The sequence below is a fragment of the Aptenodytes patagonicus genome, chromosome 19, assembly GCF_965638725.1.
Source record: "Aptenodytes patagonicus chromosome 19, bAptPat1.pri.cur, whole genome shotgun sequence".
Classification (NCBI taxonomy): Eukaryota; Metazoa; Chordata; class Aves; order Sphenisciformes; family Spheniscidae; genus Aptenodytes; species Aptenodytes patagonicus.
The window spans coordinates 8,936,509-8,960,513 of NC_134967.1; the positions used below are offsets into that span (position 1 = coordinate 8,936,509).

At 48.8% G+C, this 24,005-nt stretch overlaps 4 protein-coding genes across 6 annotated transcripts in view; 2 read left to right on the top strand and 2 right to left on the bottom strand.

The window, feature by feature from the left end:
* TP73 (tumor protein p73) overlaps positions 1 to 1,718 on the top strand; it is a 34,231-nt gene extending 32,513 nt beyond the window's left edge. For 2 of the 3 annotated variants that reach the window (XM_076356298.1, XM_076356299.1), the window contains one exon: positions 183 to 1,718. In XM_076356298.1, the coding sequence (XP_076212413.1) occupies positions 183 to 503 (321 nt within the window). In that variant the 3' untranslated portion in view covers positions 504 to 1,718. The remainder of the gene's footprint in view (positions 1 to 182) is intronic. The other variant, XM_076356297.1, reaches the window with a different exon arrangement.
* A 1,639-nt stretch (positions 1,719 to 3,357) lies between these two features.
* LOC143169165 (uncharacterized) lies at positions 3,358 to 13,050 on the bottom strand. The gene is made up of 9 exons (XM_076356436.1): positions 12,485 to 13,050; positions 11,765 to 12,322; positions 10,678 to 10,748; positions 10,060 to 10,168; positions 8,006 to 8,136; positions 7,605 to 7,712; positions 6,458 to 6,576; positions 5,555 to 5,711; positions 3,358 to 4,732 (listed from the first exon to the last, which is right to left on the bottom strand). Exons 1-9 carry the CDS (start codon positions 13,048 to 13,050, stop codon positions 4,584 to 4,586), a joined length of 1,968 nt encoding a protein of 655 aa, XP_076212551.1. The 3' UTR covers positions 3,358 to 4,583.
* CCDC27 (coiled-coil domain containing 27) lies at positions 12,896 to 16,559 on the top strand. Its single transcript, XM_076355900.1, has 6 exons — positions 12,896 to 13,228; positions 13,754 to 13,884; positions 14,029 to 14,103; positions 14,384 to 14,596; positions 15,229 to 15,333; positions 15,458 to 16,559. Exons 1-6 carry the CDS (start codon positions 13,060 to 13,062, stop codon positions 15,593 to 15,595), a joined length of 831 nt encoding a protein of 276 aa, XP_076212015.1. The 5' UTR covers positions 12,896 to 13,059; the 3' UTR covers positions 15,596 to 16,559.
* Positions 15,954 to 23,845, bottom strand: LRRC47 (leucine rich repeat containing 47). Its single transcript, XM_076355893.1, has 7 exons — positions 23,186 to 23,845; positions 22,658 to 23,104; positions 21,768 to 21,884; positions 20,410 to 20,525; positions 19,419 to 19,521; positions 18,870 to 18,959; positions 15,954 to 17,359 (listed from the first exon to the last, which is right to left on the bottom strand). Exons 1-7 carry the CDS (start codon positions 23,843 to 23,845, stop codon positions 17,120 to 17,122), a joined length of 1,773 nt encoding a protein of 590 aa, XP_076212008.1. The 3' UTR covers positions 15,954 to 17,119.
* Positions 23,846 to 24,005: the final 160 nt, after the last annotated feature.

The window sequence follows — 24,005 nt, forward strand, 5'->3', positions numbered from 1 at the left end:
GATGCGCCCGTGGGCTTGGTGTCGTGACCCAGGGGAGGCCCAGCCCCGCCACCGTTGGGTGCTCGGGCATTGTGCCCACATGCCCCCCCCAAAGCACGAGCTCAGGGGTCCAGGGCTCACTCTCGCCAGTAGTCGCGTCTCTGCCGGCTGCCGGCTATGCCTCACCAGTGTTGTTCTTCCAGGATCTCGGAGCACTGAAGATCCCGGAGCAGTACAGGATGATCATCTGGAGAGGTCTGCAGGAGCTCAAACAGAGCCACGACTACGGGGCCCAGCAGCTCATCCGCTCCAGCAGCAACGCCTCCACCATCTCCATCGGCAGCTCGGGCGAGCTGCAGCGGCAGCGCGTGATGGAGGCCGTGCACTTCCGCGTGCGCCACACCATCACCATCCCCAACCGCGGCGGGGCCGACGAGTGGGCAGACTTTGGGTTTGACCTCCCGGACTGCAAATCTCGCAAACAGTCCATAAAGGAAGAATTCACGGAGGGAGAGATCAACTGAGGGTCTCCAGAAGGCAGCAGCAAGAGACCGGGGGGGAAACGAAACCCCCTATGAAAAATATTTTCAGCCTTGGGCATGCGATTTTGTTGCCCGGAGGGGAACTGCAAGCTGTGTGTGAAAGCACGACCCCGAGCCGTGCGGGAGGCACCTGCCCTGGAGAGGAAAGCGCGGTGGCTTCGGCAGAGAGCCGAGGGAAAGGGGAGGGCGGCTGAGCCAGCTCACCAAACGGAGCGGGGATTTTCTGCCTGCCCGCGGCAGGGGAGGCACCTGCTGGTGCTTTACGCTGTTTTGTGTTTCAACGGAGGAGCCCCACATCTGATGGACGTGGCATAAAGATGGCACGTTTTTCTCTTTGCGAGACCAGCCTTTGCTACTGCTTACCTACCCCTGTTCTGTATTCTCTGCGGTGTCCAAAACCGACAGGTCTTTATCATTGTAAAAAGGACTTAGCCCTTACCTGGTCCATTTTCTGTACAGATACCTGCCAGTGACTGATGCAAAGCAACGCAATCAGCTTTCCTGACGGACTGCCCAAAAGTACCCGTTCCCTTTCGTTCTTTGTAGAGCAGAAAAGAACCTGTTTGTCAGTTCCCAATGTGTTCGTGTACTTAAATATTTGTGTATATAAACAGAAACAAATGTACATACAGTATACTCATTGTGCTGCAAGGAGAAAAAAAGATTTATTTTCATGTAAGCTACAAAAATTGATACTTACTCCTGAGACACTACAGTGTCAAGTAAATTAATTTCATGTTCTAGCATGTAAACATGCAGAAAATCATGTCTCCGGCCTTATCTATTCAAAATTAAACTTTTTTTCCTCCTCTGAATATCTTTCACACAGTTGCAGAGGACGGGGCGAGCCTGTGAATCCTCCTGGGAAGTCAGAGGTCTGGGTAATCCCTCCCTGCTCCATCGAGGGAGTTTTGCAGACAGGTTAGACCTGGCGAGCAGGAACGCGGGAGGTGTAAATTTGATCCTACTTTGGAGCGAGGAGATGGACTGGGTGACCACGTGAGGTCTTTCCAGTTTTGTTTTCTGTTTCTGGTCGTTTTTTCCAGGCATAATTTGTCTGTTGATTCAGGCTGGAAAAAAACCTCAGCAGCAAGCAAGGACGCAAGGAGGTGTGTTCCCTCCCTCCCCTCATCGTCACTACACGTTCTGAAAGGTGACATCCCACAACAGGTCTCCGAAAGGCACGTCACAGGGGCTGCCGCTGGACGGAGGAAGGGAGGGAGGGCAGGGAGGGCAGGGAGCTGCTTCATTTGCCACCTCAACCTTTGGCCGCTCGAGATTTCGGGCAGCCCGAGGGAATCCGTGCAGAAACGGCGCTGCCTGGCACCTTTCCACTCCTGCGTCTCCTCTTCGCGTTGCCTCTGCGATGGAGGCCTTCAGAAGGCAGACCTACAACTATCTCCCGTCTCCCCCAGGCTGGGGAAGGAGCTAGGAGACCCTCCGCAAAGCCCTGGCCCTTCTAACCAGTAGAGCAAAAGAAGAAGAGCTCGAGTCCCACCTACAGCGTTCAGGGCTCGCCTTAGAGATGCGCCTTCTCCTCCTTGCAGGCCGGTGTCTGTCCCCACTCAAAGGGAAGATCACAGGAAAATGAGCCTGAACTCTGTACGTGCCGTAACAGCAGCCCCGGGACCCAGGTCCTCCCTCTGCTGCCTTCGTCTCGGTGTCCAGCAGCGGCTCCGAGCCTTGGGCACACAGGAGGTGGCCTCCTCCCGCTCCCGCCCTCCGGCGATGGGCTCTGCTCTCCCGCCCGGGGTGAGCCGCAGGTGCGAGCGCACCATCCTGGAGGCCGTTACGCCCCTCTACACTGCACCGATTAGGAACCTGACTCCTTTGGCATTGCTGAAATGTGAACCTATGTCCCAGGATAACGGCTAATTAAAGCACTTTAATGCTTTAAAGGTTTTGAAACAATTGTTCATGTTTTCAATGTTAACTAAGGCTTCTTCCGGCAGTGTTAACTGATACACTCCAACCATGGTATGAATGGTATTTTTTGTAATGTTATCTTTGGAAAATGTGTTATTTTTATAGCTGTGGTTTCTCTGTTGGTTTTTTTTTTTGTAACACAATAAAAGCACACATGGGAATTACAACATCTGGCAACTCAAGTCTTGCTTATTTTGTGCAGAAAGCGTCCTCCTATACCAGCGTAAGCCTTAAAGCGTAAGACCTCGAAGGGCCTGAAGTTGCTTGCTTCACCAAGCAACCACGAAGCTACAGAGAGACGCCGTTCTGCGCAGGAGCAGCTGCCAAAGCACGAGTGCCGTTAACAGGCCCTTTGCTCCTTACCGACATCAGGACAACCGGCCTGAGGGAGCAGAGCGCTTTCCTCCACAGCCAGGGTTACTGTTTTGGGGGAGCGTGCGAGAGCAGTTTGCTCCCCGTATGCAAGCAGCCTTACCCCACCCCGAAAGCTCTCAGTGCTGCTTTCCGTTCCCAACGCTCCACGGGAGGAAGCGTACATCTCACCAAAGTCACACCTGCACAGAGCCAGCCTTGAAACCCCGCCAAACCGAAAAGAAACCCGCTTGCTATTAATGAGTCACTATAGTGATTACGGAGAGGCAAATGTCTACTTCTTTATAGGTAGAACTTTCTTTTTTCCAATAAATGACTAGAAAATAGAGAATGAAACTGATAGCAATCTTTATCGCTAAGACACAGCTTTTCTGAATTTGAAAAATTACACCGTTAAAAACAATTTCCACGAGAGAATTGTCTTTAGCTATGAATGTCACCACTATTTCTAGTTTTAGTAACACATATTCCATACGCAGGAATTGGAAATCGATTGAACTAAAGAATCTTGCAAGAAGCGTCATTTATAAACTAACACTCAAGGCAAGAATGTTATTTTAATGCAATAAAAAAAGCTTTCAAAAGATCTTGAAAATTGGCATGTGAGAAATAGACAAGAATAGTAAAATCTATACATCTGCAATAAGCTCAACGCAAGAATAAAAAGGTACAAAGAACCTGGTTTAAAAGCAGACTTGCCTGTTGTTGAAGGCACTATCTTTTCCTGTGGTGTGTATTCCAAATCTGCTGGACTGTAAAAAAACCACCTTTAAAATACGCAATCAGATGCCCTTCCTACCCTCAAAGAATATGATTATTAGTTCAATTTTGCTACTAAAATGTTAACATGCAACATTTGCATTTTAACAAGGAAAACAACAGCCTCCAGACAGCTACCTTGCTGCTGCAGCGAGTAATCCAGACAACGCTGGGTGCTGAATAACCCACCCAGCAGCCGCATGTCTCGGTAACCGATGTGGTACAGGGCCCCTGTACAAATTCACAGATTGCGTTCTGAAAAAGCCCTTTAACAACGCAGTGCTTATTACCGAAATGCCCAAGTGCGTCGCTCCTCTACGGAATAGCCTTAATTTATGGCCTTACTAGGAAGTGTCTCATCTCTCCAACATCAGGACGGTCAGAGGTCTCCCTCCCTGCTTTTTAATTTCCTTTTCCCACCCCCCCAAGAAAATTAGATCATAACTTCTTTTCAAAAAGACTTAGAAAACCCAGTAAAAACAACAAACAAAACAATAAATAGGAGGTCCAGAGGCGAGTTCAGCACAGAAGTCACATTCCTGCATACACTGAAGGGAAATGAGCATGGACCAGACGGATGCTCCCGTATTTTTTTTGAGCATTACATCACCTCGCTTGCGAAGCCGCCAGGAAAGCCGCCCACTTGCACCGTTCCCATCACGGCTGGTGGCGGTCTACACCACCTTACCACGGCCCGAGGAGCATCCGTCTTCTCCCAGGAAAACAGAGCTCCACAGCCAGCAGAGCTCTCCAGGAGGAAAAGCCACCTGGATAAAACTGCCCAGAATTTCTCGAGGGCTTTGGCTGACGCGCTAAGAAACATCCACAGCCTCAGCACCGAGCGCTTCTGGTTCAAAAGTGCCTCCGTCTTCCAGGCTTTCCCGGCGGAAACATCAAAACCGCAGGTCTTGTTTTAAGGTTACAGCGGAGACATCACTAGGTGGAAAGACCTCGCTGTAGCGCAGCTTAACAGTTATCCTTCACCTCAGAAAACAGCAGCGTGTGTCACATTATCTCAGTCTTGATTACGGACGAATCTATTGCTTCGTTGCGCAAGTCAACAGCGGATCCGTTTCTCCAGGACTGTTCAGCAGCTGCAGCGACCTGAATCGTCCAGAGAAACTGCTCTTTGGTTATCACGGGGGATTCCTTGCCTGCAAGGACAGGAATGAAGCACTGGATGAAACCCGTATTATCACCTGCCATTATCACCTGCTCTGCCTTTCGGCACATCGCCACCCACCACGGCACCCCTCTTCAGCTCCCGGAGCTGGGGCCTCAGATTTTAAAAAGAAAGCTTCAGCCCCCTCTCCTTCCTGTTCTGTGACTAAAATCCTGTATTTTTGCCAATGCAGCCAGCAGAACAGAAATTTTTATTCCTTCCAGGCAGCCAGGACTCCAGATGAGGGTCTCCTTGCTGTTACAAATGGCTGCTTTCTTCACAAACGACAGTAAGGTCCAACGTAACGTTCCCTCCCAATTTTCATTTCTTCTCAGAACACAGTTTCAGACCAACACTCCATCCCTCACCCATCTCACTGACTTGAAAGTGAGAGAAGAATCGCACCCCCCAACGAGTCATTCACTTTCATTTACTGAAACAAGGTCAGTTGTTTGCACTTTTGTCGAACTATCAGCTCCTTTGGAGGCTGACCACTCCACGCATGTTGCTACCGAGCTGCATGCACCGTCGTGCTCGACACGCATCTGCTGAGAACACCAGAGCTTGTCAGGGCGGCAGCCCAGACCGTGAAACCCCATGTTTGCTTACAGGGGGCTCGCTCACCACCTGCACAACACCGGCTTAAACTTAACCATGATGAATCGCATTCCTAGTTTTCACACCTACTCATTTCTTTTTGGGATTTCAGACACAAACACCAGATTGCAAGCGCTATTGGAACAGCTTCCAAGGGAAGTTTTTGCTGAAAGCAAATCGAAAGCAACACTAGCCATTAACGTAAGCTTCGTCCTACCTTTCAGGGTTCTCAGAAAGTGTCGAAAGAGCTCCCTGTGCGCATCTCTGTAGCGATCGGCTTGGGTCTGTGAATATATGGATACCGAAGTCCCATGCTCCGTAATGCCCAGGGGATTCTGATTATCTACCCGTAACGTTCCTTGAGAACCGTGAACCTGCAGGGAAGGCAGCAAACAGGAAGGAGAACAACGTTTCTAAGTTATCGTGCTTTCGATCTTAAACACCTGGCTAGTCTATGGAAGCCCTGGTTTGTACAACCAAGAAAAAAGTAGCCACTAAAATTAGGAGTTACAACTGACATACCCCCTTGTATGGATCAGACACGACAGAAAATACCAGGTACGTGTTGTAGTACAGTGGCTTCCACTTATGTGATACCTCCTCTTTTTTTCTTCCCACCTGAGCAAAGCTCCTTTTTTAAGTATTTAAAAGCTATTACTCCCCAAATCCAGCCCACGCATCTGTTGTAATTCATGACTTTAGGAATTTACAGACTATTTGCCTCTGAGTTTACACTTTTCTTCCCCTTTAGTCCTTAACTCTTGGCTTGCTATACACCTAAAAACACCCTGGAAAGACAACAAACGGACCGTGCGACAACATTTCAGCCTCTGGAGAGCTGACGCCAATTCCTGCTCTAGTATGATTGCATGCACAATTACAACCCCAACAGAATACACGTGAACAGAGGCAACATTCGGGTAACAAAAGAGAAAGTGGATTGTAGGTTAAGCAAACACAAACAATCCACTGCTGCCGAGGTACAGAGGTGTTTTGTGAAATGTGCTTGCAGGCATATGCACGGGGCGCAACACATACTGCCCCACGTGAACACATACAGGGTAAAACTCGTGCTAGCCTGTGGTGTCGCGACAGACTTGACTTAAAAGTAAGAACGCACCTCTAGTCTCTGATCACAGCTTTTAGTGCAGTGCTGACTGATGTCCAAAGTAACAATTGCTCCGCTAGGAAATTTCATGCTGACCGCTACAGTGTCTGCATCCTTCAAGTAGGCCATATCTGAGTGACAAAAAAGGCACTCACTCACACCAGGAACAGCAAACCAGCAAGTACTACGACTACAAAGCGCTCTTCTTCCTTTAAGAGGCGACACTGGCTCTACAATACCTTCGAACAGGAAGCAACGGCGACAGCAAAGCGCTTTCTGCAACGCACACCAGCTGGTTTACCTTTATCGGCACTTCCGATGGAGAACAACAAGCTCTGCAGAAACACACAGCCCCCAGGCCTGAACTCCACCTTCCCAGCCCGTGGCTCTCCCTAAAGAAGGCTTCCACTTCTTCTTCCAAACACATTTGCCTTTGCAGCTTATTACAACCAAGATCAGGCAACTTCCAGCACGTAGCTAGAACGAGGCAGATGGTACAAAATCCTCCCTGGGGCATTTTGTTTGTTGCGCTTCCATGCTTTACCATAGATTGTAACATTGCATACTACACCTTCTAACAGCAGCCAGTCAAGGTTGGCGGCAGCTGCAATTACCTTAATTAAAACTTTGCGTTTCCATTTAAAAAATGGCAGCTTCCCGTTTTTATGGTTAGTTTAAATTAGTCTGGTAACCCAGAGCGTGCCCGTCAGCTTGGCACAATCCAGAGTAAATTCACATCTTTAACCGTGCTGAGATCAACAGGAAAGTGCCAGAGAAATCAGAGAAAGCAAAGAACTGAAAGAGACTGCACTGACGTTCTTGTAAGCACAAAGCTTTGCTCATTATTTTCTGCACTCTGGTTTTCAGATGGCAAACTTGATATCCCTCAGCTGCCACACAGAGTAGAGTTCAGCGATACCTCTACAGCAACCGCTTCACATCAGCAGGGAATTGACAAAAGTCAGAAATCATCGCTAAACACCCTGTCTACAACAACTTCTTGAGAAACTTGCCTTCTACCTCACTAGGTAGAAGTGTTCAACTGTTCTATGATGGAACAGTTATGTCATGGCTACCGTGCTCTCGTACACTCTTTCTTCCCAATTTTAGTACTGAAATCCAGAGGTACACAATAAACTATCAAAAGATTTATTCTTACCTGCACAGAATGCATGCCCCAGTGAAAAAATTGTATCTGGTGCACTCTCTCCCAACAACAAACTGATAATATCTATATCGTGCACGGCAGCATTATAAAAAATTCCACCTGGAAGAAGCAAAACTGGGCATTAAGGTCTCCACATGTGAAACCCACAGTCAATGTACATTTCTGAACTGCACTGAGATCGATATAAAAAGCCCCCTACATCGAAGAAACTAATACTAAAAGCAAACAGAAAAAGGCAACAAAAATAAAGATCGGTAATGAAAATGCTCCTCAAAAGGAAACCCATGCATCTTAAGGCCACACAACCATAGGGGACTTCCCACCAGAACACGGGGCAAGATGCATTTCCAGTCCTTTGAGAACGAACTTTTCAGAAGAAAGCCGCTCGGTACCTGATGTTTTTAGGAAGCTCAGAGACGCTGCTGGATACGTGCTGCTAATCGTCGATATCCGGTGGATCCTCCCCAGCGCCTGGCTGTCGCGGACTTTCTTGTACAAGAACTGCAGCGCCGGGTCAAAGCGCCTTCAAAGAGAAACAAGGAATGTGGTACAGCGTTTGGAAGAGAAGGAGGTCACCTAGGCCGCCGTTACCGCTGCGGTGCACGAGGCCGACTCGACTGCAGACAGTGGCGAGCGTGCGACATGAACCTCACCAGACAGACGGGGTTAGACACAGCTTTCTAAGTTCAGCCACTTATTATGTATGAATTTTGCTCCTTGCAAACGAGCCTACTATCTGCACTTGTGAAGACTTAAACAAACAACTTTAATGACGAAATTAAACCATGGGGACTAAAAGCATTTAAAGGTCCAGAAAATTGCCTACAGTTCTTCTTAGAGCCCTACCTGCAAGTTTATATTCAGCTGAGTGTTGACCAAAACCTCAGCTGAGCTTCAACCTTATGGCTGGGATCAGACCTGTATGTAGCGCACTCAAATGGAAAAGGCAAACGTTAGGGCAGATGTTTTGTGTAATTACGTATTAGTGTGTATGAAATACATATATATTTGTCCAAATAAGTTTTACTTGCAATGAAATTAACTCTTCTCAGCAGAGCAGCACAAAATGATCCGGTGTGTTTACTAACAACCCATGTCCACTCAGCGTACGGTGTTCAATACCGGGCGCAAGTTTAAAGCAGCATTCTTGGCTTTTGTTTAACAGAGCAGAAGCGAATTAAAATTAGTCTACTTTCCTTCTATTTCAATTATTTAATCTTAAAGGTCCAGATGTAAGGTTGCAAGTGGAAATATCACTTTATAAAGATTAATAAATCTATTCCCATCAGATAGGCCAGTAATTCCAAGAGCAAGGCGAATTTTCATGGCCATGTAGTTTGCAATCCTCAAGGTTAATAGTCCTCAAGCATCATCCCTTCTAAACGCAGCTCTATGCAGATCCCAGTGTTTGGAAACTCAATTTGAGTGGAAAGTTAAGTAGTGGATGGGGCCAGTGTCTCCCTAAAGACAGTGCTCTAAAAGGAACTTCAAAAGGTCGCTTGTTCTTTTGTTGAAGAGTTACTCTAAGCCTTCACCTGTATTTGCTAACACATGTGCTTATGTTTCACAGGATCAACATCATCTAAGTAAGTACAGAATATAATAAGCAAATCAGTGAAAGTACAAAAAAGTTACAAGAAAGGAAGAGTTTTCAATATTATGAAAATATATTCAAAGAGCAGCCTTTTTCTCTGCTACTTTAAAGAACGTAGCTAATTCACTGCCTTCTTCCAACGTTATTTCTAGCTTCCTGCAACAAAGCTTTCCAACAGGGAAAAAAGGATTGACACCCTCAGATCCAGAAAAAGTACAATACCTATGGGCAGAAGTTTCGTGTGAAAGTCTAATACATGAGCAAAGTTTAATGTCCTAGGGCGTTACTAGACTGAACAGGGCTGCAAACTAAATGCTTTACAGCAGAGCAGTGAAAAGCAGATCTCAGTAGCTGCGTGCTTAATAAAATCACAGATCTGCCTGACCTGCTGGTTGTACACATGCAAAAAACCACAAGCAAAAAACGTCCTAAAACCACAGACCAAGAAACTGCCTCAGAGAATGGCACAGCACCATCAGAATATTTCCTTCTCTGAAGCTCCAACTAGTTGTAGCATTTGCAAAACCTCAAAAGGACTGCAGAGGTGTGGACCCCAACCACCTTTGGCCATTCTAAAAGAAATGGAGCTTTCACATCTTGAAAGCTTCATCGTTTGAGTTCCACTAGCATCCATTCGAGTGAACATTTATTTCCATCTCATGACAGCTAGATTTTATCTCCATTAAGTATGAAGAATTAATCTAATCCAATTAACTCCCAGATGAATGTTAACAAGCAGCAGTGAAACTAAGTTTATTTGAGGACAAATTCAGGAAAGCCTGAGGAATCGATGCTACCTTCAGACACGCGCTTCTTATTGAGTATAAATCGGAAGAAAAATGCTGGTCTTACTTGTAGAATCCACACACCAATGGTCTTCCACATCTGTCAGCTTCATCGAAACAAGCTTCTGCCGTCTGCCTGTCAAAACTGGGCAGCCTCTCGCAAAATACACCTTTTCCTGTGCAAAACGGTACAGAACACAGGACTGAAGGCAAGACACAGTCTGCAGAAAAACATTTTTATCTTGCAGTAACATATACACGTCATTACATTCTAGAAAGTATGTCTGATGAAACTGAAGCGTGGCTTTTTCTTTGTTGATGCTACTAACTCCCTTTTGGCCTCCAGCTGTGGTTTTACTAGCTGCTTACAGACCCCAAGAAGCGTGACTGTTTTGACAGACGGCTCTCCTTTGAGTCCTAGAGGTATTTCTAAGACTAGACACTCCGCATGGCCGTACTGGGACCAGCACAAGTACAAACTCCACTGGTGTTAAGCCATTAGCATCTGTGTCCTCACTGGACTAATTTCTCTTTCATTATGCAATTAGACAGTCTGCACAACCCAAGGGACACTGCCGAGACGAGAAAGCATTCACATTTAAAGCGTTTAGCAAGCATACAAGGTCTGCCTCACCGTGTGCTACTGACTACAGATAAAAGCTGAATTTGCAGCTGTTCCTCTTACCTGCTCGTAAAGCATCTATTACCATCTCGGAGGCTTCTTCAGGTGGTGAACAAATAATGGCTCCAGAGACTCTGCAGAAGTCAAAAGAAAGATCTTCAGTGAGGACGAGGTTTTTACTAGAATGAACAACGCTCAAAAGCTCCTTTCGGTTACAGTTATTGTTATGATCGCCACCTTGAACTTTGAGGAAGAGTTAAAAAAAAAAGACATAAAACCCCGTTACTCTGGAAGAGCAAGTTACATTATAAAAGGAACTCGGTACCTGCTTGCAAGGATGAAATATGGGATGACATATATAGGTTAAAATTACAAGTGGCACAATGGAATTGCATTGCTTTTCCTGCATCTTAAAGGAGAAAGTCTTTTAAAGGTGTCCTTTGAAAACAAGTTAAATCCGGCTAGTTAACACATACAGTGAAATCAAAAGTATGTGGTAGAGCCGCTGAACAAGTGATGGGTACATCTTAGCTTATTACCATTCTTTAGTTTCCAGTATCAAATCCATCCTTCTTAAAAGCTCTGCCTTTCACTTTTGCTATGACATTTAAAATCCCAATTTGAGAACTGACTGTAACCACACCACTCGATGTTACTTGTTCAGTTCAACTGTAAAGCAAAGCGCCACAATCTTTCCTATTTGCAGCAATCCTCGCTTATCGCAAAGTTTCAAAAGAGCCACCAAAGTCAGCCAGCTGCTCCGAGGCAGAAAAACTGGTAGGCAGCAGGAAAGCATGTCATTTATTGCTCTATGGGAATGGAGGAAAGTAAGGGGGGTTTATATTCCTTAACAAAACTGCCTGCAACTAAACTCCTCTGAGTTTCCATCGATTCCGGGCATGTGAGTCAAGCTAAGCTTCTCGGGGACTTCTGAAGCATCTAGGGGTAGACAGCATACTACATAAGGCTTAGCCTGTAACGGCCCCTTGGTCTCGCTCCATTCCCATACGTGGGGCCAGACAAGCATGGTCTGGGTCCGCTACGGCGCAGCGGCATTGTCCAGCGCGGGGAAGCAAGCCTTGCCCGGAGACGCCCGCCCCAACCTCGTGGCAGGGAAGAAGCACGCACAGGAGTTAGTGGTGGACAGTACCGCTGATCGCTGAGTGCGACATCGGCGTCCTGCTGCCGCAGCACCCTGGTGCCAGCCAGGAACTCGGCGCCGAAGGCACGCTCCACCTCCTCCAGCTGATCCTCCACGACGTAAAGCAAGCAGCAGCCGTTTTCCTCCATCAGGCTTTGAAACAAGGCTTTATTAACAAGCCCTACGCCGAAGAGGGCGAGGCCAATGCCGCTGCCGTGCCGTCCAGCGGGTGCCGGGCCATCGGAGGCCTCGGGCGCAGCCCCGCTTTGGCCAGGCTGCTTTGAGGGGGCAGGTGCGATCCTCATGTGGAAGGCGGCAAGCGCCGAGGGGCGGCTGGCGGAGGTGGAGGGCGTCGGGTCTTCCCTGGGGGTGGCTGCGCTCGCGGGGGAGCTGGCGGCGACGGGGTGGTGGGGAACCAGCGGCTTGTGGTAGGAGGGCGGAGTGGGGACCATGCCGTAGCTGGCGCTAGTGCCGGCGCTGGCGGCGAGGATGAAGGACGGCTGGGAGAGCAGGGAGGGCGCGTCGAGCTGCAGGGGCAGGCCGGTGCCGACGTCTGGACCTGCAGAGCTGGGCGAGACAGAGGAGGGTTTGGGGCGAGCCTCCGCTCTCCCTCGCCGAGCGAGGGGCAGAGGCCCCGCGCCCTCAACCTGCTCCCAACAACCGCTCTGCTCCCCAGCGGCCTCGGCCCGAGCGGGGAGAAGCCGGGCCGGCCCGGGTGCAGGCACTCACAGGAGCAGCGGGGCGCGCAGGCCGTGCTGGCGGAGGAGGCGGCGGTTGCGGTAGTGGCGGCCGGAGGAGAGGTGCTCGAGGATGCGGTCGCGGCGCACCCGCATGGGCAGCTGGCAGGAGGTGCAGTAGAGCGTCTCCACCACCGCCGCCTCCCCGGCGGCGCCGCGCTCCAGGAGGTGCCGCTTCACCGCCAGCTCCGAGAACTCGGCCGCGTAGTCGTGCAGCGTCTTCTTCTTCCGCCCCATGGCGGCGGCGCGGCCCGGCCCGGCCCGGCCGCCCCGGAAGCGGAAGGCGCGGCCCCCGCCGCCGTTGCCCGGCAACCGGGCGCGGCGCCGAGGCGGCGCGGCCCCGCTCCGCCCCGAGCGGGCCCCCGTCCCGTGCCCCCCCCTCCAGCGGGCCGCTATGGCGGCGTACGCGCCCTGCTCCGGGCCCGGCGCCTGACGACGCCGGGAGAGGGGGCGAATCGCCGTCCCAGGCACCGGGAAGGACGCCGCCACCTCTGATCTCGGGCTTCGGCCCCCGTTCTGAGCCCACCTCTCCACGCGAGAGCCCTCACCCCCCTCCATAGCGCGGGGATGGAAGGAGGGAGCTCAGGCAAAGCAGCCCCCGACGAAGTTGTCGGCGATGCTGACGCTCGCGGGGTCTTGCAGGAGCAGGCGGCGCAGCTCGCCGAGACCCAGAAAGCCGAGCGAGAGCTCCGTGAGGAACTGCAGAAAGCAAGGGATGACTACAACATGGCCACAGGTACCACGGGGAAGGCGTCCAGAAAACGCACCGTTATCCTAGCGACCAGCTTCATCTTCTTGCGATTCTGCTCCTTTTACCCAGAAAAAAATTCTAGGTTACGCTCCCGTGAGCACAAAACCTGCTTTCGATTGTTGCTCACAGAGCGGGGCGGAAACGCCACTTATTTTGAAACCGCTTTCTCTCCCCCCTTAGAAGTGAAGTGCATGAGGAAACCCTGAGCAGCATTCTGGGGCATCCAGTAGCGTTTCAGCGCTCTGGCAAACCTGTGCTTGTGTTACCAGCTCTATTAGTCCTCAGAGTAGCTCCTACCTCACACGATGACATTGCTTAAGTTTAATATATATCGCAGCAAAGTACTACGAAACGCATTGTTAACCAGCGTCGCTGTGGCTGTAGCGTTAACTTCACCCACGGTCTATACTCAGACGGTTACAACAGCTCTGCTTACGCCTACCTGAAAAAGATGCCATGAAGCTTTTGGCAGGGATTCGGTTTGCTTACAGTAGTACTCCAACCTTCCAGGTGCCATGTCTTCCTTGCAAAGACAACTGGAGATCCAAGAATCCCAGCTTCGGAGAACCAAATCTGAAAAGCAAATGCTCCAAAAGAAGCTCAGAGAGCGAGAAAATCAGCTACAAGCCATGTCTACCAAGGTACCGCCCTGAGAGTGTGGTGGGCATCGTCGTTAGGAGAGCTGGCAGCGGGGAATTCGGGCTTTATGCAACAGTTCCCTTTCTCACAGGCAGGAGGTGCACCTGTGAACTGCAAAACTGAAGTGTAAAATATTTTCTCTTAAGTTTTGCAGTCTGAGAGAAGAACGGAAACACGAAGAAATGATGGTGACAATAGAGGAGAACTGTAGTCTTCGACAGGTAAATTCGGTGCTAAGCTGCTATAGAAAATTCTTGTATTAGCTGCTTAGTTGTGCTTGTTTTAGGCTTGGGGGAGTTTGCCACATAAAAACCACCTACTCAATCCAGTAGTTTTAGAGAAAATGCCACGTAATAACAGTCACCAGTACTGGCAAGGTTGTTAGTCTGTAGACTCTGCCCAGGAAATACAAGAAGCATTTGGACCAGATCCTGGGAAGATGCGGCCAAGCCTGCTCACTTTCTTCCTCACAGTAACAGCTCGATTTATGTATCTCCTCAGGTTGTTACAGAACAAGAATCCAAACTGGCTGAGCAGAACAAGCTGATCAGTGAGTTACAGGGGACAGTCAGCCAGCTACAGGCAGAGGTTCTGACCAGCCGATACCACATCCACAAGCAGCAACGGGCCCAAGAGGCGATCCAGAGCCAAGCTGAGACACTGCAGCACAGGGAGCTGCAAACTAGAGTGGCGCTCGAATGCATCACCAGCAGGGTAAGTGCAGCCTCCTTCACTTCAGATTCCTACCTCCCTCTTGGGAGACACTTCAACCATTTCAAGCAGGGAAATGTCTCTGAAAGCTTAGAGACATTCTTGGGCAGAAGCACAGTGGGAGATGCACCAGGGTGCTGCAGTCCTTTGCCCTCGGGGCCCGGCTTCCCTTTGCAGCCACGGGGCCAGAGGAGCAGGAAACTCAGTCCATTTGCTTCCCAGCTTTTTAGCATGCAGCTCTTAGGTCGCTTACAAAGCAAACAGGCCTCAAATACCAGAAACCCTTGAGAAACTCGAGTTCAGAACAGTTACATCGCCAGATTTCTAATAACCTTCCAGACTCAAAGTAACAGGTGTCACCTTAAAGCCATTTCCTGCAGGCATATCTGCCTGGTTGCAAGCACAGAGCCCGATACCTGGGTAAGGGACTCGGTCCACCCAGAAACACATCGTTGTCACAGTACTTGCAGTGAAGCCCAGTCAAACTGCCCGTAATTTCACATAAACAGACTTTCCATTTCATCATTCACTAGTACTTTGTCCAAGTCTGACCATGTAGTTTCTATAGATCCATGCAAATGCCAAAGAATTGTATATAAAGACTAAACACACCTACTTTCCTCTTTTATCAAAAGTTTGAAAGGTATCGAAGCAAAATAATTCAGGCTACATTCAGTACGGCAGGCAGCAGGCCTCCCCAGGCAGAGGTTACGGATGAGGAGGTGCTGGAGGCAATGCAGGTACGTGGCTCTTTCGAACCCTGCTTCTAGCAGCTGGCAAGGGACTGATGAGGTAAGAGAACACTCTGCAGTACTGCTCTCCACCTAATGCTTTCCCACCTCTTTATACGTCCCTAATTTTCAGAAAATAATTAATGAACGGATGGAGTTCCATCAGATGCTGAAACAGAAAGGCGTCAAGGTCCCGTCGCTCTACAGCATCGACACGTCTACTTCATCGCCTACCAGTGCTAAGGGAAGGAGAAAGAGTCCTGCAAGGTAGCATCTTTTAACGCCTGAAAAGCAGCCCTAACGGCTGAGTCAGAATACGTCGCCAACTTCAGGCTCCTGTTCCTTGGTTTTGAGATGGTGACTTACTAACAAATTAAACTCATTTTACTGAAATCAAGTTCTGCGGGAATATCTAATTCAATTGTTTCAACCGACTCAGAGCACAATTCACTGTAAATCATTGGTCTGTAGAAACATTCGACTTCACAGGGAAGCTTGAAGCACTACTTGAAGGACTGCTTGGCTACAAGTAGCTAGAAAGCGTTAAGTTACCATTTTTGCAGTATACAATAGCTGCTTTGGCAACATGACTGGAAAATTCACCAATGCCAACACAAGTGACACTGACGTATGACTGCAAGAACTGTTTTATTTTTCCATTCAATATGCAAGTCCCAACATGTGAACGTATTTGACACAGTATCTAGAAGTTCAGTTAGAGCTCTCTCTCATTTTTAACAGAAAAAAGTCAATCTGTAGGTCACCCTAGCTTATGGAGAGGTTTGCATTCATACAGGTAGTAGCCTGGATGTAAAAGTCGTCCACAGGCTTATTGGACAAAAATTAGAACCACTCCAGCTACCTGTATTTTGGAAGGTGTCCCCAACACTCTTCGTGTGGCAGTGTGACAGAAAGCCCCAGGAGGGTCATGCTGGGCAAGAGTGCTTATATTCTGGGGAGACAGGGAGCTTTAGTAGTGTCGATGTAAGGCAGCATTAGCCCTCTGAACAGAACTGAACTTCACGACCAAGAATAAAGTCAGTGCTCGATCAACAGTAACGCAATGGGTACACAAGGTCACTACAACTGGCATTTCCACAAGGATGGATGATGGCTCTGAAAGGTACTGGGACACACAAACCCCTGCAGTCAATGCAACTGACTTCACTTAAAAACGGAAGCTGTGGTTTCTGTGTTCAGGCATTAACATCACTTTAAAACTCATTCCTCAAGTTCCGACAGCAATTAAATTTTCACAATTACTCCGGATATAAAAATAGTATTATGCAGAATGAGATGTTAGCAAAGTAGTTTTGCATTCTGACTTCAGTACTGGTACATAGCACGTGACTTAGTCTCAATGCTGTCACCTACTGGATTTCTCAGTTTAGCTGCCAAAATAATAATCCAGCTGAAACATACCAGGAAGAAATAGTGATCTTACAGAAAAATACGACAGCACTCATTTTATAAATGCTAAGATGTCATAATGATTTTCTCTACAAGTTAACGCATTCTGACTTCAAATACCTTCTCTGCCTTTAAGTTCACATTTGAAGATGCTGTTATCTCTACCTAGTCAGAATGCTGATGACTTTCTGTTAAGGCTGAAAGAATGCAATACTCCTTGCCGTAGCTTGATCAAACTTTGAAGTTTTCACATACCCAGGAAGGATGCACTGCACCTTTTCTTTAAAAAAAGCAAACCACCTCACTGTGTACGAGTTGCATTGTTGAATACGGAAGAAAAAAAAAAAAAAAGAAAATTGAATAATTTTCTTAGCTTTGCTAGCTGCTAACGTATTACAGTCAGAAGAGAGGAAACTGTGGTTAGGTCCGTTTTTGAAGGATAAAGTACTTTCAAGTTTCCATCCGTGTCCACCACTCGAACCTGCTCCACTACCAATGGAAAATTCATCGGCTGTACATTTTGGCTGGGGTTCAAATTCCCTGGTCCACAAAGAGCATCAGATTCGTTATCCGAGCCCGAGTCTTCCTTATTTTCCAAGGTAAATCTGTTCAGTTCTGCAATTTTCTGTTAAAAGCAAAATACAGAAAACAAGATTAATTCTGCAGCTAAGCTCTCAGAGCAACTCCAAGTTGCTTCCAAGGTGTGGCACTGGCCAGCCTCTGGAGGAACGTCTGCCTGAAAACATTCTTCAGTGGGTTAGAATCTTTCAGGAAACCGAAAGGGCTTTTGATGTTATCACCGCTGTGCTCTCCAGGAGGCCCCGCTCCTTCTGAACAGTTTAATTTTTTGCGTTTATCACAGAACTCGGGCTTTGTCAAAGCACTGGATTCTAAGCAACAAGAGCCTGCTGTAGGATTGCCACCAACAAGTTTGCTTTCGGACCGTTTGAAATTGTCCCTGTTACCACCTTGTGTCCATGTTGTGGTTTAACCCAGCAGGCAGCTGAACACCACACAGCCGTTCGCTCACTCCTCCCCCAGTGGGATGGGGGGGAGAATTGGGGGAAAAAAAAAAAGTAAAATTCGTGGGTTGAGATAAAGACAGTTTAATAGGACAGAAAAGGAAGGGAAAATAATAATAATAATAATGATGATCAAAGAATATAGAAAATAGGTGATGCACAATGCAATTGGCTCACCACCCACTGACCGATGCCCAGCCAGTTCCTGAGCAGCGGTCACTGCCCCCCAGCCAACTCCCCCCGGTTTATATACTGAGCATGAGTCGTATGGTATGGAATAGCCCTTTGGCCAGTTTGGGTCAGCTGTCCTGGCTGTGCCCCCTCCCAGCTTCTCGCTGGCAGGGCATGAGAAGCTGAAAAGTCCTTCACTAGTGTAAGCACTGCTCAGCAACAACTAAACCATCAGTGTGTTATCAACATTATTCTCATGCTAAATCCAAAACACAGCACTCTACCAGCTACTAGGAAGAAAATTAACTCTATCCCAGTGAAAACCAGGACAGTCAACTACACAAATCAGTTAGCCTTCACCAATGTGTCCTAAAGGTTATGTTAACCGGACAAGAAAATATACATTTATCTTGCAAAATATTTAACAGCATACTATCCTGTACTCACCACATACCAAGTTTTACCCTTTTCAGTAAGAAAGCTTTAATTAGAAGAAAGCATGTTGAATGGCATTTAATGAGACTGTCCTGCTGCTAATACAGTATCTGAAAGATAATTCTGTAATAACGATAGGACCAAGCAAGCTAATCGTCAGGCAGGCTGAGGTGAGAAATCTCCCTAAAAGAATTTATTGGCAGCAATTGAAGCCGTAAGATCACTAACAAGGGGAAGGTGTTGAAAGTCAAACCATAAATTTCCAGTTGTGGTAACACAACGTTATTCACCCTGGTGAGTTTTGAGGTCTGCCAGTTAGTCGGGATACAAGAATATAAAATCCTTCTGCGATACAGCAAGAATGGAAGAGTAAGTGAAGGAGAGGGAAAAATAATAATACTAAAATAAAAATCAACTTCTGTATTCTTCTCAATACATGTGAGCAATTAAATGTTTTGTTAAGAAGCACACCAAGAACAGACAGGATTGTTTTACTGAACTACTTACCAGAATTAGCGTGTCCATGACATCTTTGCAGATCTGTAAACTGGTATCGCTTGTCACTTCCAGAAATAGATTACGGGTGTCTCTACTAATCTGTAAGAATATCACAGGTAAAGGCAAGTAAGGAATCAGAGCGTACTCGCCCACGGTCACTTGGCAACATTTCAATACACAAACTGAAAGAAAGACTTTTATTCAGTTCAACTGGAGGCAAAGTACTGCCTTTCCTTACAAGTCAAAAACCATATTCGTGCCCCTCAATAAAGCCATCTCCGCAAAGGCAGACTGGTGCCTTTGGAATAGCTCGCCAGAGCTTTACAGATTTACAAAGGTAAAAATGTAACTTCAAGATCCAGCTCAATCTGACAGTCTAGCAGAGAAGATTCAGGCTTTGAAGATTTATATTTGGAATGCAATCACAAGTTTCACAGAACTGCACGTATCTTTGAATCTGGAGTTAAATCTCTCTCAGTAGAAAGAAACACTGTTTAATTCTGATTAACGTATTAACGTATTAATTCTGATTAACATATTTCCACTAACAGAGAGTACCTTTGTTTTCTCACTATTGGTTATTGGTGGGAAAGAAATCACAATGCCTTCGGCATCCACGAGACATGGGTAGTTATCTTTGCCATCCAGTAACTGGAGATACCTGCCATGAAAAACAAAGAAGCAAAAAGCGAGCAACTGAAACAGCAGCTGGACACAACGGCAGAAAATCGGGACAAAACCGAATTAGTGTGTTCCTGATCTACCACGTAGCAAAAACAGAAGTCAGAGCACTAAAATTCAGCAAAACAGTATCATAGTGATACAGCTGAGGAAGGCCACCAGCTGCAGGAAGTGATGGGCTGGAACCATAAAGTAACCTACATTTTAATATCCACGCTGTCAAAGTAGATAGACATGCTTCTAGCGCTTTCAGAGATCCCAGTGCTCAAACAGGAAAATCGGAGTCCACTGTCTGATTCTTCCAGACAGCTTACTTAATTTTCCCTCTTACTTACTATGGCAATATACAGTTCTCCCATCATGTACTTGGCAAATTTCCCCAAGCCATACGAGCAACAGATATGGGCGGTGATCTCTGCATGAGCAGTAAACAGAATAGGGCAGTACCACACCCTGCTTTGTCGTCCATCTGTTACCACGTGCAGATTTACCGCACCTCTGATTTGCTTAGTTTATTGAATGTGCACAACATACGCTTCATTCCTCCTTGTTTCCTTTCTATTTGCTATTCTAAATATATCTGTCACCTCTAAGAATAATTTGTATGACCAGAATTTACTCTTGATGCAGCTGGAAGTAACAGAAGGCACTCATCATCCTCATTTCACACCAGGTTACTCTTTACCTATAAATTCAGCTCAGTGTTTTTCATCTCAACTCCTAAAAGCTCGCACTGGGTTTGTTAACCCCATTGCCATTACAGAACATGCTTCATAATACATTCGAGCACATTTTCTTCAGTGCTGTTTTTCCATACGAGTTACCAAAATTCACATGAAGAAAACCCACAAAAGGTCAGTATACTGACTTGTGCAACCCAGAAACATTCTGACGCTTCTTCTGTTTCCTCTGCTCCTCAGCTTCTGACTGCAGCTGACGGAGAAGATCCTTTGCCTTGATCTCCTTTCGACCCAGGGGCATTATCTACACCATACAAGAAAACAAAGGTTTGAGTTTAAGAGTGACTCAAAGACCAGGGTTGTTAAAACTCTCCTGTAAGCAAGACAATAATTAAAACCATACTTCTGTATGCTGTCATTCCTAACACCTTATTCGGTATGGGAATACACTTTCTATTTCACATGGACTGCTATGATCACAGGGAGTTTAAACCTCTGCGTGAGCTCCAACACCCACTTGAAAAACAGGCTCATTTGCTAGTACTAAATCAGGCGTGGACAGTTTCCTTAGCCAGTTCCTTCACTGTCGTTACCCCCTGAATAATGTGAAAACCTGCTGTCTCGTAGCAGAAGCCATGGACGAAAGGCTCTGTGAGCCATCAGGAAAACGAAGAATTCATTCCCAAGGACCAGGCCACGTGCACAGAACAGTTGCAAACACAAGGTGTCTAGAGAGCAGAATGCCACAAAAACTTTGGGTCAGCCCCAAAGAGTCAGAATATCCTGACTGTTCAGTCCTCCAACGAGGTGGGTTCTGGAGGCAGGATATCAATGGACAGACTGAAATAGGCCTAAATAAATAAGGATGACAAATTTGAAGTATCATTTTTGTATTCTGGATTGAAGTTACAAGTACAGTCTAAGAGCTTGTCACACAAATATACTGCAAGCTTTTTTTTTTTCCCCCTCTTCTTTGAAAGCAGCAACATAAACAACTCAAGACTGGGTAAATAAACAGAACCTGAGTTGATTTTAATTAGGTTACCTTGAAGGCTGCTGCCATTCGAGGTGCACTCATACGACTGAGCACCTGCCTTGCTGTATGACACTCCAGGCACATCCTAACGTATACGGACCTCCAGGGAACGTTAAGATGGTAAGACCACAACGCAGGAGAAAGGGTCAACACTGAAACACCAATACCTCAGTCACCCTAAGCCAAGGTACACATTAAGCAAGATCAGAATGTTTGTAGAGAAAAAAGAAAACCCAAACCCTGCATCTGCTTTCCATGATTACTTTAAGTCCTCAGACAGATGCACTCGTAACTGGTCCTGGAGTAATACTAGGTAGCTCTGTCAGGCTTGTTCAAGCAGGCTTTGTTACAGCAGGATAGCAAGAAAATTAGCACAGCTTCGAAATTGAAGTTCCTGGAGTTAGTTTTACGAGCATCTACAGGGTAAAAAAAAAATTCTTTCCATTCTACACAGTTCCAGAAAGCAAAAGGAAAAAAATTGGAAGGGCCCACCAATGCCACTGGCCCTACCTTCAGTTCATCAGGAGGCTGAACATCATATACCAGAGGACCTTTGATCAACTGCAAGTCATGGGTGGCAATTGTGGCTGCTGTCCGCTTTTCACAGATGTCTTCGTGCAGTTTAGTCTAAAATGTAAAAGAATGCCATCAAAATATATCAAAAACATCAACATGATTTATTCCTCCAAGGGTTCAGATCCTTCTATATTTAGTGTTTGCAGCATTATCAGCTAGTTGAGTAACCCTTTTGCATTAAATGGAGCCCTTCTCTTCACCCGCAGAATAATTTTATCTGGATTACAAACCAAACATAAAGATAGTGAAGGACAGCACGCGACATGTTTCTCAACAGGGAGATAAACAGGTTTAAATCAGAGAACAATCACAAGTACGTGAGTCTCATAATCTGAAAGAAGCTAACACCTGCCATCGAACGGACAGGCGAGCAGTACGCCAGGTGAAAGATACTTTGGTTGGAAGGTTAGGCGTGCAAGACAGTTTTAGCTCACATTAGGGAACCTGGAGCCAAACCAAGGTACGTTGGTACCGTGGAGGTGGGTTTACTACTGGTTCTGAACAGGTTCCACGGCACTAACAAGCTGTTGTTACAGAGGCAACGCAAATGCGCGTGCATTCATCGCCCTCTCGTGGCAATATCTAAGCTCCTACTAGGTTCTTCATGAACACCACTCTTGCTTATTACAGAGCGACTAGGCGGCACGCCGCTGGCAGAGGCCACGCTGCAGTGCCATCCCGCCGTACCCTCACCACCTGCTCGGTGAAGAGTTCACTCCAAGTTTCAGAAACTTATCTGCTGGAAGGAGCCTAGAACGGTCCGTTTCCAACGCTGCCAGCAACGTTCCTGTTGCAAATGAGTAACACAAGACCGCAGCAATTACCTGCGTGGACAGGAACCTCTTCAGAGCGTTTCCCGCCTTTAAGTTCACTCCCTTCAGCACGCAGCACACAATGAAGGGTCGAACATCTTTGACGCCATGGCTCGCTTTGACCACCAAGGGCGCAGGGTTTTCGGAAACGTGCAGAACCTTCACCAGCAGCTTGCTCGCCTCCTCCAGCTCGTCCTGCTCCCCATCCCTGCCATCCTTCTTCTGCTGCTTCTCCCTCTTCTTCTTCCTGGCCTCCTCTCTGGCGCTCTCGGCCTTCCCCTTCCCGCGGCCCCCAGCCCGCAGGTACTCCAGGATGGCCTTCGTCTGGCAGCCGTTGACCATCTTCTCCAGCCGCTTGTCCTTCAGCTGGTTGCCCCTGAAGTTGGCCTCCTTCAGCCGGGGGCAGTCGGCCAGCGCGGCGGGCAGCTCCCTCAGCTGGTTGTTGGCCACGTCCAGGCTCTGGAAGAGACAGAGACGGGGTGGTCAGCGATGGCGGCGGGAACCCGGGTCAGCGGCGGGGGGCCGCGGGGCCGCTCCCACCTTGAGGGCCGGCAGGGCGGCGATGTCGGCGCCCAGCTCCGCCACCTCGTTGTCGGCCGCCTCCAGGCGGCTGAGGAGCGGGAAGGGCCCGCCGGGGACGGCGGCGGCACCGGCGGGGGGCAGCAGCCCGCCGGGCAGCGCCCGCAGGCGGTTGCCGGAGAGCAGCAGCGCCTGGAGCTGCGGCGCGGCGCGGGCCAGCCCCGGGCCCAGCTCCCGCAGCCGGTTCGCGCTCAGGTTGAGGCTCCGCAGCTGCGGGAAGGCCGGGGCTCCCGCCGGCTCCGCCGCCGGCTCCGCGCCCGCCGCCCCGCCCAGCGCGGCGGGCAGCGCCTCCAGGCCGTTGCCGGAGAGGTCGAGGAGGCGGAGGGCCGGCAGCGGCCCGCCCAGCCCCGCGCCCAGCCCGGCGGGGCCCAGCGCGTTGCCGCGCAGCACCAGCGTGTGGAGGGCGGGCAGGGCGGCGGCCAGCCCCGGGCCCAGCTCCCGCAGCGCCGCGCACCCGCTCAGCTCCAGCGACTGCAGCAGCGGCAGCGCCAGCAGCGCCGCCGGCAGCCGCCCGCCGCCCGCCGCCACCCGCTCCGCCACCGCCGCGCCGCCCAGCGCCAGCTCCCGCCGCCGCTCCCGCGCCGCCGCCTCCAGCTCCGGCCAGGCCGCCGCCGCCGCCATGGCGCCGCGCTCCCCCGCCCCGGCCGCGCCGGAGCCGCCCTCCTCCGCGGGAAGGCCCGCCCCGCCGCCGCCGCCCTTGCCCGGGGAGGGCTCGCCCGGCGCGGGCGGGCCCCCGGCGGAGCCAAAAGCAGCCGCGCACCGAAACACCGCCCAGCCCCGA

Excerpts from the sequence above, each read along its gene's own strand:
- LRRC47 (XM_076355893.1), bottom strand. The coding sequence starts at position 23,845 with ATGGCGGCGGCGGCGGCCTGGCCGGAGCTGGAGGCGGCGGCGCGGGAG. Across the intron at positions 23,105-23,185 it reads CCGCCCTGCCGGCCCTCAAG|AGCCTGGACGTGGCCAACAA; the intron begins GTGGGAGCGGCC and ends TGTCTCTTCCAG. Across the intron at positions 20,526-21,767 it reads AGCCTCCTGATGAACTGAAG|ATAATGCCCCTGGGTCGAAA; the intron begins GTAGGGCCAGTG and ends TGTATGGTGTAG.
- CCDC27 (XM_076355900.1), top strand. The coding sequence starts at position 13,060 with ATGGAAGGAGGGAGCTCAGGCAAAGCAGCCCCCGACGAAGTTGTCGGC. Across the intron at positions 14,104-14,383 it reads AGAACTGTAGTCTTCGACAG|GTTGTTACAGAACAAGAATC; the intron begins GTAAATTCGGTG and ends GTATCTCCTCAG. Across the intron at positions 15,334-15,457 it reads AGGTGCTGGAGGCAATGCAG|AAAATAATTAATGAACGGAT; the intron begins GTACGTGGCTCT and ends CCTAATTTTCAG.
- LOC143169165 (XM_076356436.1), bottom strand. The coding sequence starts at position 13,050 with ATGGAGGGGGGTGAGGGCTCTCGCGTGGAGAGGTGGGCTCAGAACGGG. Across the intron at positions 5,712-6,457 it reads GCTGTGATCAGAGACTAGAG|GTTCACGGTTCTCAAGGAAC; the intron begins GTGCGTTCTTAC and ends CCTTCCCTGCAG. Across the intron at positions 4,733-5,554 it reads CTTTCTGAGAACCCTGAAAG|GCAAGGAATCCCCCGTGATA; the intron begins GTAGGACGAAGC and ends CTGTCCTTGCAG.